The 14,673-nt window shown below is 47.0% G+C and overlaps 2 protein-coding genes across 2 annotated transcripts in view; both read right to left on the bottom strand.

Annotated features, from left to right (window-relative positions):
• Positions 1-14,673, bottom strand: part of NECAP1 (NECAP endocytosis associated 1) — a 149,470-nt gene that overhangs the window by 47,101 nt on the left and 87,696 nt on the right. The window lies entirely within an intron of this gene.
• ITFG2 (integrin alpha FG-GAP repeat containing 2) lies at positions 2,918-14,176 on the bottom strand. Its single transcript, XM_061472240.1, has 12 exons — positions 14,060-14,176; positions 12,643-12,738; positions 12,069-12,110; positions 11,147-11,324; positions 10,699-10,838; positions 10,111-10,259; positions 9,076-9,170; positions 6,593-6,646; positions 4,853-4,944; positions 4,205-4,322; positions 3,673-3,846; positions 2,918-3,513 (listed from the first exon to the last, which is right to left on the bottom strand). The coding sequence occupies exons 1-12, from the start codon at positions 14,153-14,155 to the stop codon at positions 3,365-3,367; spliced, it is 1,383 nt and encodes a 460-aa protein (XP_061328224.1). The 5' UTR covers positions 14,156-14,176; the 3' UTR covers positions 2,918-3,364.

Raw genomic sequence — 14,673 nt, forward strand, 5'->3', positions numbered from 1 at the left:
GCACAGAAGTTCCAATTAATTCTTCCATAGACAGTTTTCATTTCTGTCTGTGCACAAGGGACACAGGAGCAAAAAGCAACTGCAAGTTATTATGTGCGATAAGCAATGTAAAACTGACAGGGAAACCCTTGAACATCAGCATTTTTCCTCTCAAATGGTTTTAACTGCAGAAGAGTTTTGGGCAACAGATGATCTGTAGCATCTGTATTTTCCCACCTCTGCTTTCCGCAATGCAGCACGCCTGGGCTTGCACAGCATACAGCAATGTTATCCTTGGGCCAACAAGAGGGCTGGGTTGCACAGGTTGCCCTGTCCATCATTTGCATCGGGTCTTCCCCATTTTCTTTTAAACATGGTTCTTAGGGAAATGTCATCGCTCCCTCCTTAACCCTTTCCTGTTTCTTCTCAACAATTAACAGTCCAACAGTGGATCAGTTTGACCCTCCTTCCTTGGAAATCACTTGACCTGTACAGCAAAGTTGTTTTTCATAAAACAGTTTCAGTCACACAACCATTCATAAAACCCCTTGCACTTGTGTTGCTAATAAAGGTTTATATTTGGCATGACAGGCAACATTGAGTTGTTCTCTGTTATGGCTGTAAACAATCCTGTTTTGCTATTAGGCCTCGAGAGGGACTTACAATACAGCAGCCTGCAGTAGCCTGTAAAATCCAGCTATCAGATTAGCTCAGCCTGGCCCAACTCTCAGCCAAGTAAAATGCTCCAGGCAATTACTGCGGGGACCTCTGGGGTCTCAGAAGTGGATGAGGAGAGAGTACATCTGTGAACACCTGCCCCACCAAAGCCAAACAATGCTGAATAGAACCATGAAAGGTGCAAGCTGTTGTAGGACTTCATCTGTTTTTTGTCAAAGCATACACAGCAGAAGAGCCCATCCATCAGCTGTGCAGCAGTACACATCCCAGGTTGTGTGAGCCATGACTGAAAAATCACGCATCACTGTTTTCTGTTGCTTGTAACCACCCTGTTTCTATCCCCCATGGGAAAGGCAGAAGCCACAGAATTAGGAAAGGGGTGTGGGGGGAAGTAGGACAAGAAAATACACAAACTTAAGACGAAAAGTAGCGTGTTCAGGACAGAAGAACGGCATATGCTTGGACATTGCTACAATGTCATTTCTGTTATATGCTTCTGGAAACTGCTCTGCAGAGTCCTGCTTGACTGTGGTTCCCCTTCATGTCAGTTCCACTAATTGTGAAGTGCAAAATTTCTGCCTAGCAAAAGGGCTAGGCAGAAAGTATGCCACAATACAGTAAACCAAACTGCTCACCCCACCTGTAGGGACACATGCTTCCAGCCAACAAGAGGAAATAAGAGTAGCAACTGGTACTTCACCCAGAGAGGAGGTGATCAGAAAGAGAGCAGCTTTAGCATCTGGGAAACAAACCTGGAAGTAGCAAGAAACCAACCTACTGTGATTGTTAGTAGCCCCAACAAGACTCATCCTCATTCGGAAAGGACTAAGAGACTGGTGAGAGCCCAAGCAGTCACACTGTTATTTGCCAGAAGCAGTAATGACTGCCCTTGGGATGGGTGGCTGTACCTCTCAGAATCACAAGAGGTGACAATTCCTTGAGGTTACAGTCCAGAGCTGACACGCTTCAAGAGTCCTTGCCTTAGCCCATCACTAGATGTTGCCTGCAATATCAGCCCTCCACAGCTGACAACCTCAAACCCTGCTGCTCTGAACACCACTGTTACAAAAGCATTATTATGACATGAGAGCTCCTGCCTGAAGGGTCCAGTTGCACACTTAATATGACAGGGGAACATATGAAAATGCTTCACACTGAGGTCATCAAAACGGAGAGAAACTTCCACTGTAGTTAGAGACTCAGAAGAATGAGTGATCTGAGAAGCAATGACTGTTAGCGGGTACAGACCAGGTCATACCAGTTCACTGCTCCATGCTTCCACTTTCACAGCTATCAAATTCAGAGTACAGAAGCTGTTCTTTATAAAGCTTATATAATCTACAGATGGAAACTGCAATAGAAGGCTTAATGTAAAGATCCTGCCCTTCTACCACATGGGGTACTTCAACAGTCCTTTTGACCCAAAGACAAGACACTCCTTTTTCCTAAACAAAGTTCTTCCAGTTAGGGCTGCCACTGGACATTTTGCAGAGTGCAGCACAGCAGGCTTTCAATAGACTGCAGGATCTTTAAACGTTACCATTTGCTCAGACTCAGATGCAACCCTCTTGGGCTGCTGTAAGAGCAAAGAAACAGGTACATCCATTACACATGTCCAGTAAAACATCACACAAGTGAGAAAGGGTAACAGATGCAAAACAGCAGTCAGCCTGCTGCTCCTATCCTAATAAGCAGAGTTAAGCAAGGGGCAAGCTGAGATGGTGAAAAGCAAAACACCAGCAGCATGTGGAAAGGTGTCCTGCCTTGGCCTCTGCATACAAGCAGCCTGTGTGAGCAACAGCCTTTTCCAGACTGCATACCAGCAAGTGGAACATTATCTCCAGTCCACTTCTTTCAGTTGTGCAGGACTCAAAATAGCATGGCACTCTCCACAATAAGAGGGAAGCGTGGCACTTCCACTCCTTATTATGGAATGGCCAAGCTCTCTCAACACCACAGATCCATGTTTAAGACAGATTCCTCTTACTGCCCAGGTCACAGCTGCTTTGCCAAGTCACAGCCATTTCTGGGATCACCCTGCCCAAGCAGACGGAGAAAGCAACGCCTCTTGAGAACAGCCGAGTTTGCTGTAGCTGCTACCTCTTGACAACATTGTTAGTGCAAGTTGTGGTTCTTCTCAAACACGTCTCCAGCTCCTCAGAACAGGAGGTAGTCTGTGAGAAACTGCTTGGTAGAAGAGCAGCAGCAGAGAAAAGGCAAGCAGTGCCTGGGTCTACTTTAAAAACACCCCTAGATTCCTGCTCCCTAACTCAATTCCTCTGTCTGCAGTTCCTGCACGGTGATTCTGCTAAGAACTCAGAAGTAATCACCAGAGCAGTTGTAAGAACAGGCCAAAACAGAGACTGAACTCAGCTATTCTCTCCATTTATGTCCCCAGTGCTCCTCCTCAGTCACCTGTAAAGGGCCTTAGCTAGCAGAGAACATGAAAACTGGCAACGGAAGGCCAATAAGCAGGACCCTGAACTCAGCAATGTTCTGGTAGCTTCCTTAGCTAAAAACAAATCAACCCACCACCTTCACTCAAGCTGACAATCACGCACATCCTGCCACAAAATCTGGCCTGTACGCCCTTTGCTGTGTGGAAACTTTGACAGAGATGGGAACAGTCTCATCTTCATTAGATAACCGATTCCAGTTTCAGAAGAGTTTGTGCAGGTATTAAAGATGTCAGCCTCCATGTGGCTTGTTATAAGGGATCCTGGACGACACTGCAGTGGGCAGAGGAGTCTATTCCAGCAGGGTCCTGACACTGAGTGGTGCTGCTCTGCTGCCATTTCTCAGGAAAATACAGTGTTTTGTGAATCAGATTTTTGACAGCAGAAACATCACTTCTTTCTATGGAGAAGACAGACAGTTGTTAGGGATTCTCAGCAAGTAGTACATGAAAGCCCCTCCTCCTCAAGAAGCATGTGAAACTCTAGTTACCAGCACTTCATATGCCAGCAGGCCTTCCTCTCTTTTTTCCCCATATATATCCACCCTTTCTGCACTCACCCACACCCAGCTGCTTCAGGAGACTTCCAAACTCTGGGTTACAATCCAGGATTTTCAACAGGTTGGTGGACTCCATTCTCTCCAGCTGCACATCCCAGTAGATGTAGATCTTCTGATTGAAGCTGACATAAACCAAGCAGGGGCTGTTGCTTCCTCCTTTGCATGCATAGAGGCCTGCGGAAAGGCAAACGCAAGGCTCAGGCTGGTTCCATGGAGCTCCTTGTCTCCACCTGAGAACAGTAAAATAAAAAAAGCAGTGGGGAAGACAAGAGAGCCCTGTAGCACTCCCAAAAGGAACAGAAAAAAAAACCCAACCCAAAACCATCACAGACAAACCTCAGCATCACCTCCTCTCACCCCAGCTTTTCCCAGATGCCACCAGAGGAAGGACTTGCTGGGTCTTCTGCAGTAACACACACAGGGAAATTACTTCCCACTGCAGACAGACAAAGGACTCCAGGTCTCCCCGAGGGCAGTAGTAGCTTTGAGGGAGAAATGCTGTGAGGACTGGCTTTGCAGTCAGGCTCCTCACCTGCACAGAACGCGCTGACATTCTCATCTGCTTGAAATCTGGCAACAGTCCGATTGTGGTCAATGATGTATGTCTGACCATCCCACGCACAGGCAATCACCTCCTCGTGCCCATTGCCCTGTAGGAACCATAAGATCATATATTAACATGGACCTCAACTATTTCCAGGGGCAGTCAAGAACTTTCCTGCTTGTTCAGAGACATGAACACTATTGTCTGAATAAGATGTCACTTCTGGATGCCTTGTTCAGTCACTTTGCAGTTGTCCAGTCTTTTTGCACTTGGAGACCATCTCTCTCTTCTCTGTTGTAATCCTTACGTATCATAAGATCTTATAGACAATCAGGGTATTAGCAATGTGTAAAACCATTTAACTTTGCAATATGATAAAAGAGTAGCTGGGGGACAAAAAAGTTCACAGCAGGATGTTGGGCTCACTAGGTCAAACACAGCTCAACCTCTTGCAGATGGACAGACTGACATGAGTGCAAAATGCATCAGCACAGTCAGAGCACTCTGTGTCATCCTGAGATAATCCCAGCCTTTTTCAGCCAAGTCATATTCCTTCTGCCCTTCCTATATTCCTACACACAAAATCATGCAGAGTTTTTGCCTTGCTCCCTTCCAGCCCCGTTCACAGACACTCACAGTAACATCCAGCTTTTCCAGAGCAAACAGCTGGTGATCAACCTGCACAGACCAGAGCAGCTTGTCTGCTCCCTCCATGAGTTTCAATGTCCCTGAAGGGAAGAAAAAAAACTTAAAATAAGTTTTGTCTTGAAAGTATTAGAAGGGAACAATGTTTGCTAACACTTGGCCCTACACATTCTGTCAGCAACCAGGGTCTGGTGCAGGCAAAAGGTTGGGCGAGTGATACAGGCTGTGTTTGATAACAGGTAACAGTGGGAAGCACAGCAGCCCATTATCTTGTTGTCAGTAACTGGAAACAGAGAGGAAAAGTGGCAGCAGCCCTACTGAATGGAGTGTGCTCTACGACAAGAAGAAAACCAGCCAAAACTAGGCTCCCAAAGTACAGTACATCAACAGATCTCACATGAGACAGTGAGTGAACTTGAAGTTTCTCACCATGTCCTGCAGATCATGTCATCTCAAGACAGCATGTTGACAGTTATCAGCTGACAAGTGGCTGGCTAATAGCATGGGCATGGCCTCTTGCCTGCTAAAACCATACTGGACACCTACCTCACATAGGTATTTTTCTATCATCCAGATATATTGTGATAGTACTGGGGAGTGGAGAGAGGGTAGCCATGAGAAAGTGGAACATAAACATGAATCTAGCTTCACAGTGCCATCCAGCCTTGTTATAGCTCCTGAGTCAACCAGAGTGAGGCAGGAAGCCTTGCGGATGCAGAAGCTTCAGGGTTCAGGCCCAGAGAGTAATCAGAAATTCCCCAGCAGAAAATCATTGGGAGGGTGGACATCTGGCCCAAACAGGCCAGGCTGTCATCTGCGAAGGGAGAGCACAACATACTGTCTCCACACTGTGCTTTTTGGACAGAAACCCTGCATTCAGCTCATTAGACCAGTCCCATTTTGCAGTCAGGGCACAGCAGAAGAACCTGGTTCCAAGCCTGTGTGAGGCCAGCTCCTCTCTACCAATACTCAAGTTCCAGCACCCATTCCCTTAACTGCTTTTGGAAACAATCCAACTCCTTCCAAGTTCTCTGCTGTGGTAGTCTTTTGTCTACAGGAATGGCACTTTTGAATTGGCATCTCAGACAATTGTTTGAAAAATGGGTAAGCAGGCAACTTAGAAATCAGCAGCTGAAAGTTCTAGTCTCACTCTTTATTGCAAGCTTTCAGTGTGCCTTTGACCTAGACTTTTCATTTTCCCAGCTGCCTGCTGCAGCATGATATTCATACTTCTACCCAGCACAGACTATAGGACCATACAAGTAATTGCAGTTTGTACAATGCTTTGAAATCCACGGATTAATACACTGTACCAGGAGAGTGAGAAAGGCAGATATTCATAACAGAAAGAAAACACAACAGGTTTTCTGGAGAGAGCAAGCCTGTGCTACACCAGTCCCAATTCAGTGAGGAACAGAAAGACAGACTCAGCTTTAATGTTTCATCGGGCCCTCAGATACAGGCATGTTATCATATGCCTGGTTTATGGGGGAGTTGATCACAGTAACAGCTCTTACCTTGGCTTCTGTCTTAGTTTTCATGCCTTCATACAAAATATGTCAGCAAAAGTCTTGGAGTCAAATTCTCCTGCCTGACTCAGGAAGTGTTTCTGAAGCTCAGATCCCCTTTTTTCAAAACAAAAGGCACTGTGCCCCTGATTCCCTTCTTTGAATCAATGACAGGCCTTGGCCACCTCACAGGCCTTTCTTCCAGGACAGCAGTAGGACTTACCATCCAGAGTACAGAGGGCAAAGAGACCTGAGCCACTATTCTCACTGGAGGAGCCTGTAAGTGCAGAAGAGAATTACAAGAGTTGATGCCATTTTGTAAGCGTTGTCCCCGCCATCTCCTAAAAAAAAAAACAAAAAAACCCAAACAAGCTGATCCATCCTGCTTCCTTTTTGCCCAGCCCTGACATTCTGCTTACCAGATACCTGCAGATTCTTGCAATCAATTGTACTTCATGACTTTCATTTGTAGGGCACTGGCATCTCAAAACTCAAGACCTTCTGTCAGTTGATATCAGCATGTCTGGCTCTGCTAGTTGCTCTTAAGAGTTTGTCTGTACCACATATGCACTTGGAGGCCCATGGCAGTTCTGATATCCATCACATTCTCTCTATGTGATGCACGAGCATAGCCAGGACCATCACAAGGGACAAAGTAAAGAACAGCTAAATCCAGGCAAGAGTATTAAAACTACCCTCACCTTTTCTTTCAAGGGCAGGAACACAGCCTTTGACTGTTCTGGCACGTTACAGCATCAAAAGAGAGGTCCCACCAGAAGGACAAAGCTTTAGTCACATTAGCACAAAAGCATTTCATGGCAATTCCTGAATGAGTCTGTAGAGATCATGCTACCACCCTATTGTTTTTGTTACAGCAAAACTGTACAGAAGACGTGATCCTCTCCCACCAAACACTGGTCTAGAGACAAACACAAGGGCTAGAGAGCCCTTTACAAGCAGATTAGACATGTGTAGCTCATCTACACACTCAGCCCTGGTTTTCCTGGACTATATTTACACAGCTGTAAAAATCCTGCAAGCAACATTCTCTCTAAAATGTCCTATATATCACAGCTGTGTGCAAGATAGCACTGACAAATGCGACTAGATACATCTGAAGAGGAGACTCCCTGACCAGCAGGCTGGTTCACCCTTCAGTACACTCTCTACCTAGCTACCAATCATAAAAGACATGCAAGGTCAGGTTTTGAAAGCGGTGTCACACTTAGTGAGACTTGGAGCTGTATTTAACTACAGCTGCATTTCATCCTTTCACTGACAACACAGGAGAGACACTGGTTTTCTGGGGTCTACAGGAACCCAAGAAACCTGGCAGTGAGGTACAAGCCAGCAGAGCTGAAAACAGATAGGCAGTTTCCCTAGAGAAATATAATTCTGCAAGCCTACCTCCACTGCCCATAGAGAGCTCCAAGCTATAACAACCTGCACACTTACAGAACACAGACTACCCTGTTTCTGCAGATCAGCTTAAACCAAGCCAGCTGTTTTGAGTGCTCTATTGCCCCTAGCTGACATTCATCTGTACAGGCTTTGATCAAAAAGATCTGCTGTGTCCCCCTTACAAACTGGTCAGCATGGCACTCTTAGGCTGTTTCATTACCTATCGTTCAGAATTAGTGGACTTTTCCCAACCTTCTCTTCATCCTTTACTCTGTGCCTTAATTTTTCACAAGACACCTTCATTAGATGAAAAGCTTAGTATGCAGTGAAATAACTGATTTCATGTTCTGTTGACCCTGTTGCTCATAGCAGCACCTGAGATGCTAAAAACATAACAGCTTTGGAAGAGTTGGGAAAGGAGAAGAGCAGGGGGTTCAGTGGACTGCTCTTCTCCCCCAGCTCAAAGTTACATTGGGCAGCCTAAACTGTTCTCAGGCAGCACTGCAGAGGGTAATACTTGGACAGAGCAAATGCAGCTAGATTTTCTGCTTTCTTGTATTATGCTCACAGGCTCCAATGGGACGTGAAAGCTGCTTATTCTCCATAGGTATCAAAAGAAAGGTTCTGCAGGTGCACCAGGCACAAATCAGAGCACACGGCATTTACACAAGGAAAGCAGTGGCAGTGTGTAAGAAAAGTCTGGACACAGCAGCGGCATGTGAGGGCTGAGGGGAATGAGTAGCTGTGGAGGGTTTAGATACAACAGCTGAATGGAATACACTGGAGGGAGACAGAGGACAGTGATATAAATTAAATATGGAAACTCTGAAGGGATTGGGCCTGCCTAGGTGAAGGAAGAGCAGTATACAGATGCCAGGTACTGGGAATCAAATGCTAAAAACCACAAAAAAATAAAGCTGAGGCTGTGGAAAGGAAAAGATGTATCTAGGGAGTAAGAAGGGCATAAGCTGCAGCCATGCAAAAGACCAAGGACATCTGCAGAAGCAAGGCATGGCAGCCATTCACGATGACTAAATGCAGACCAGTGGAGGTTGCTGAAAAACTGCTGTGCTACCTGAACAGTTGGATATACCTAAGGAAGGCACAAAGCCATAGGAAGTTCAAATGCAATAATCCAGCTGTCTTTCTTTGGGAGCTGGCTAACAGAAGCAAAGTTCCCTCTGTTCTTGCAGCTCTCTCCCACTGGTATTTTTCAACCACAGGAAATCTGATTTAATGCTGGACTGACATATTGAAAAACTATCAATTGTTGGGCCAGAGACCCCAAGCTCTTAAATCTCTCACCTCGTCCAATGCTACCAATTAGATGAGTGGAAACATTCTTGTTGTGAATCCGTCCAGATGTTTGGTGCAGAATAACGTCTCGAATAGGGCCTTCGCTAGGAAAAAGACAGAGACATCAGAGAAAGGCCAGGGAACCATGCCACAATAATCCCAAGACCAGTGTACTCCAAAGCTTTATAAATTCAGAGACTGCTAAGAGTTTGTACATAGATTAGCCCTTTAATGGCAAAGGCCAAGGAAAAGAATGCATACCACCCTAGGTATGAAAGGAACTCTCTAATGTTTAAAAAATGAAAACAGAATGATTTGATACATCAAAAAACTGTAAAGAGCTCAAAACAAAAAGGAGAGGAACACATGGGGAAAAAAAATAGCATGGAAAATGCCAGTAGAACACGTATTCCAATCAAAGAAAAAAAAACCCTCCTCCTACAGTTTTCTGGGTTTGCCTTAAAATCCCACAGAACACCATGGAAGCACCTGAATCCCCTCCAAGAGCCCCTCCAATGCCGAGGACAATAAACTCTCTGCTCATCCTGATTGCTCTGGTTGTTATTTACAGCACTGGCTGCTAAAGGTCTCATTATAAAAACCTCCAGTTACCTCTCCTGGAAGAAACAAGTGAATAAACTCAAAGTACCACCCTTGGCTTCAGAGCCCAGCTATTCAGTTGCTACCCTTCCGACCATTAGATAGGTCACAAGATTGCCTACTACTTTTTCTCTGAAGATCTAGGTCACTCATTTCCCTACCTTAGCCCCCAGTACTGTCCCCCTCAGTGAGATGGTTTTGCCACTCTCCTTGCCCAAACCAAGAAGAGTGGGATAGAAGGAAAGCAGCAGTATTCATCTTTGTGACAGAGACACGAAGAGTGTTCATAGAAGGTGCGCTTAAGTCCCAGCACTGCAGCAATGTCAGAGAAGCAAGGACAAATTACAGCACCCCCCTCAGAAAGACGTTGTGTGGTGGTGCCCCCTTGTAATGGGCATCTACAGTGGAATCTCCTCATCTACCATACGCAGTAATGCTCTTCACCTGCCTGGGGCAGAGTTGTCTCTTCCCTCTGCCGTGGCCTGCTGCTCAGAGTCCCAGGTGCACAGCAGAATGGCATAACCACAGCCTGGCTGAGACACCATCATCTCTGGTGAGCCATCAGGGCCTGGGTTCACAGACAGGCTGTCCACCTATACTGGCAGAGGAAAAACACTGATGGAGTCAAACTGAAAACTTCAAACACCACAGAAAAGTTCACTACCCTCCTTGTACCTAAACTTGAGTATGGCAGATCTTCTGACAGAGCTGAGCAGGAATGGAACAAATCCAGCTACAAGCAAAATGTCCAAGTTACAGTAAAAGGTTATGTTTCCCTACAATACACCACTTAAGAGCAACACCAGTATTTTCTACTAATGCTCTCTAGTTGGGTGACGGCAACCAACTGGTCTCCCAGACCAACCCACCAGCTGCTCTGCAAGTACAAGACAAGCACCGGGCAAATCTTTCAAGCCATTAACATGACAATTACTTTGTTCACAGGACTGAGATCTTGTGCTTCTTCCCTTGAGACAGCCACCTCTTGAAGACTATATGACAAGTTCTGCTCTGAGCAGCCAGTTTCCTTACCTGACCTTCTAACAGCCATTTCTTCAACAGGAGCAGCTGCCCAGATACGTGGTCTGAATTCTCTGACAAGTCCTCCCAGCGGAAGGCACGTACCACTCTGTCAGTGTAACCCACCACCAACTCGCACTTCCCATCTCCATCTGAAGGGAACACAAGGAGATAGATGGGGTCTCTCAGGTTTTCATAGCCCCACGAGCCCCAACATTCATAAACCACCACTGTGCTGGTTTCCATCACGTAGCATCTCTGAACATCCTAATCCCGTAATGAGAACCTGCACTTCAGGAAAAGTCCTGAAGTTTTTGCTTCTTCCACCCATGACTCAGCTGTAGCTTGTTAGAGCACTTATTTCAGGAAGAGAGTAATTTCCTTCTGTGAGTCCTACACATTTTCTTTCTCTTACCCAAACTCCCTCACCCTGCACTCCCACACCATCTTCCTGGCTCACCAATGTCATTAATCAGCATGACCTTGGTGTTGGCAGGAATGTGCTGCTTGAACACTGGCTTCTGCTCTTCTGCTGCTGCCAACTCATGGTGGCCTGAAGCATCCGGGTGTTTTGAAGTTGAAGAAGTGAAGTCAAAAAGATGAAACCAGCCTTCTGCACTCACTGTCACCACAAGATTCTAAGAGGGAAGAGAAAAACCTTTTGATTTTTCCTATTTTAGAAACTGCGGAAGATCTTTCGCAGCAGGGTGAGGGAAGATACAAGGGTAGATCCATCAAGATGGGTGACTGCTACAGAGGGAACAGGAGAAGGTTTTTGGTCAGCAAGCTACCTAGGTACTGCAGGGTCTAAACTTCTTGCTCATCCTTGTCAGACCAGGATTATCAGGCTGATGTGTGCACGCAATCCCCAAACATGTGGCTTTCCCAATGCTCACTTCAGCTCTGCTCCCCACTGGAGCACACATAGCGACAGTATATTAGGCAGGGTGCCTAAAGTGGGACTTTTGGACTCATTGGTCCTGGCTTAACCCCCAGATGACCTTAAATGCACACAGCCAAGTGGCAGAACAGCCATAACCCACACCAGGGACCAGCACAGAGCAGGGCAAAAGTCACTACGGAAAAGGAGCAACCTTCAAATCACCAAAGCCTTGTGGCGCTCACACAGGGAGATGTGGAAATGAAGAGTGCTTTCTGAAGACAGGATGGATTTCCTTGCTCACTAAAACCTACCTATGGCTCATAGAAAGATAGAGGCTATATGTAAACAGGACAGTTTTAAAACAGTAGTGCTAAAACTATGAGCAAACCTGGAGAAAAAGCACCTGCAACCTGTCCTTCTCCACATTCAGGATATGACATGACCCTAAGCACCTCCCACATGACCTACAGACACAGCTGGGAAGTTTGGCTGCTCTCACCTTTCCTTTATTGCATATATCTCCCACACCAACACACGTGAGCTGAAAGAGAAAAGGACATACATGAGGGAAGAGAACTCAAACAGTGCTTTGGGATAAGCTTCTGCTCTATTTCCTCCTCTCTCATAACCTTCTCTTGAACTCAAAACAGCCTTTTCAAGGACAAAAGTGCAAAGTCAGGGACAGAAACAGATCTGCCACACAACTGCCCAGAGCCCCAGAACCAAATCCACAGTGCACAGGAAAAGGGAAAAGGTGGGACAGAAGCCCAGTTCCTGTGTTCAGTACTTTGCTCATCACTTTTAGCTCATGGGGCTAGCTGTGGGCAAAAGCAAGGTCTTGCCTATGGCTGCATCAAAAGGAGCGTGACCAGCAGGTCGAAGGAGGTGATCCTGCCCCTCTACTCTGCTCTCGTGAAACCTCACTTGGAGTACTGTGTGTAGTTGTGGTGTCCTCAACACAAGGACATGGAATTGTTGGAGCAAGTCTAGAGGAGGCCACGAAGATGGTAAAGGACAGCTGGCTGCACACACACCAAAAGGCCCAACCATTAAAAATTGTGTCTAGAACTGACCATTCCTTGGCAAGATCGCACAGCCCAGGGTTTGCTGTCGTCATTCTTGTAAACATAGAGCTTCCCATTGGTGTCTCCCACCACTAGCTCATTCAGCTGCATAAAAGAATTGAGTTAGTAAGAAGAAATTCACAATTACAGTAACATTCTCACACAGCAATAATTGCAGAATTCGTATATAAAAATCACTCTGTAGGAAGAAGCAGCAAAGCAAAATAAGACTTAGAAACAGCCTCAAGCCAATAGAAAAGGTCTGGGGTAAAAAAACACCCAGCAATTAATTTTCCTTTTGCAGGTAAAAGAGCTGGAGAGCAGGTCCTCAGAGCAACATCCCATTATATACTGCTTCTCTAGCCATTGTTTCTTCACTGTTTTAACATCCTGCTCCGCTAGTCATCATCATCATCACATTTTCTATCATTCAGTCTAGACTGACTTGATCTTTCTTGCATGACCTGAGGAAGATTACGGCAAGAAAGAAAATGTAACCATGGAGAAAGAGGCTGCAAGAACATTTACAATCAATTTACACTGGATGTTCAATTTCATTGATGAAGGGGTAAAGGTTCTTCAGAATGGTGATTATTTCTTTAAAGGAGCCTTTAAAAATTATTAAATATTTAATATATTAAAAAAATATTAAAGAATTAAAATATCCAACTACCCCTGCTGACGAGCCTACTCTTACCATCCCATCTTCTGCATCATGCCCCTGTGTACTTAAATTGTGTGCATTTCAATAGCTCCCTGCATACATTACCCCACATAACACTATTTCTCATGGGAAAATGTGTTTTATCATCTACTGCTTTGCTAGCCATGGCACTTTTCAGGGTAACAGAATACAGCTGTAATAAAATATGCTTGTTGAAGAGAACAAACGACAGCTTACATCTATCTGGTGAAGCTAACTCTTCCTAGTTACAGACAAATCAGACCCATGAGAAAGAAGCATTTGGGGGGGGTCCCAATACGCGGTCAAGAAACCCTTTTTGTGTTCCTGCGCTGCAGCAAAGCATTTCCACACAGCTCCACATCCCTGCCAACGCAACAGGAGAGGTTTTGGGACCAAAACTTAAACTCTCTATAGCTACACACCATCCAGGGCCCATGCCGAGAGTGCCCAGCAGGTCTAACGGCGATGGAAACACTGACCAGCTGCAGCCCAGCAGCACTGGGACAGTCAGCTTGTGAAGGACCTCCGGGGGCTGCCGGATGCAACCCCTGCAGCTTCATTGCTCAGAAACCCATCAAACTCCAACGCTTCCCCAGGGTGGAAGCCCGGGGTGCTCCGCAGGGCGACCAAGCGCGGCACCCGCTCTCAGGTGCCCCACAAACCGCTCCCAGCGACCGCCTGCGGAAGCACCACCTCCCGCAGCCGCGCAGAACCCCCCCCCCCCCATTCCCGCCTGAGGACCGTGTCGTTGTCGGCGTCCCCCAGGCAGATGGCTCGCGGGAACAGGCTGCCGCCGAAGTCGAGCGCCACACGCTGCACATAGCTGACCGAACGCATCCCGCCGCGGCCGCCCACCGGCCGGCCGCCTTCCCTGCCTGCCGGCCACCGGAGCACGGCGCGCAGCGGTACGCCTCAGCGGCCGACAATGCGACCGGGGCGCGCAGGCGCAACGCGAGGTCTGGGCGGGGCATGGCGGGCCGTCGCTGGGCCCTCCGGGAGCAGCCGCGGCCGGGACGAGCAGCATAGCCCGGCCGGCCCCACAGCTTGGGGATGGAAGCACACTTTCTGCCTTTGCGCTCTGGGCCCTCCGGAAGAGCGAGCGCCCGACCGCTTGTCCCGGTGCCCGCCTGCCAAGTGGGAACAGTGGGCAGGGTGACGGCCTACCAGGCCTCAGGCTCAGCAGCAGCCCCACAGCCAGGAGACCTGGCTGTGCTTTCGCTTGATCCAGCTCCTGTAACAGTGGAACTATGTCACTACTGCCTTCTGCAAACGAGGTGTTTAGCTCCCGCTCAGATCCAAGGGCACAGTCGTACATCCAACAGCACGGAGCTGTTGTATGCGTGTCTTGTAGGTTG

The sequence above is a fragment of the Pezoporus flaviventris genome, unplaced genomic scaffold (assembly GCF_033815535.1).
Source record: "Pezoporus flaviventris isolate CSIRO_AGI_PZ_B2104156 unplaced genomic scaffold, CSIRO_AGI_Pfla_v1 ptg000070l, whole genome shotgun sequence".
Lineage (NCBI taxonomy): Eukaryota > Metazoa > Chordata > Aves > Psittaciformes > Psittacidae > Pezoporus > Pezoporus flaviventris.

Coding starts and splice junctions, on each gene's coding strand:
- ITFG2 (XM_061472240.1), bottom strand. CDS start 14,155: ATGCGTTCGGTCAGCTATGTGCAGCGTGTGGCGCTCGACTTCGGCGGC. Junction 12,739..14,059: donor GGGACGCCGACAACGACACG/GTCCTCAGGCGG, acceptor TCTTTTATGCAG/CTGAATGAGCTAGTGGTGGG. Junction 12,111..12,642: donor TGCGATCTTGCCAAGGAATG/GTCAGTTCTAGA, acceptor TTTCTCTTTCAG/CTCACGTGTGTTGGTGTGGG.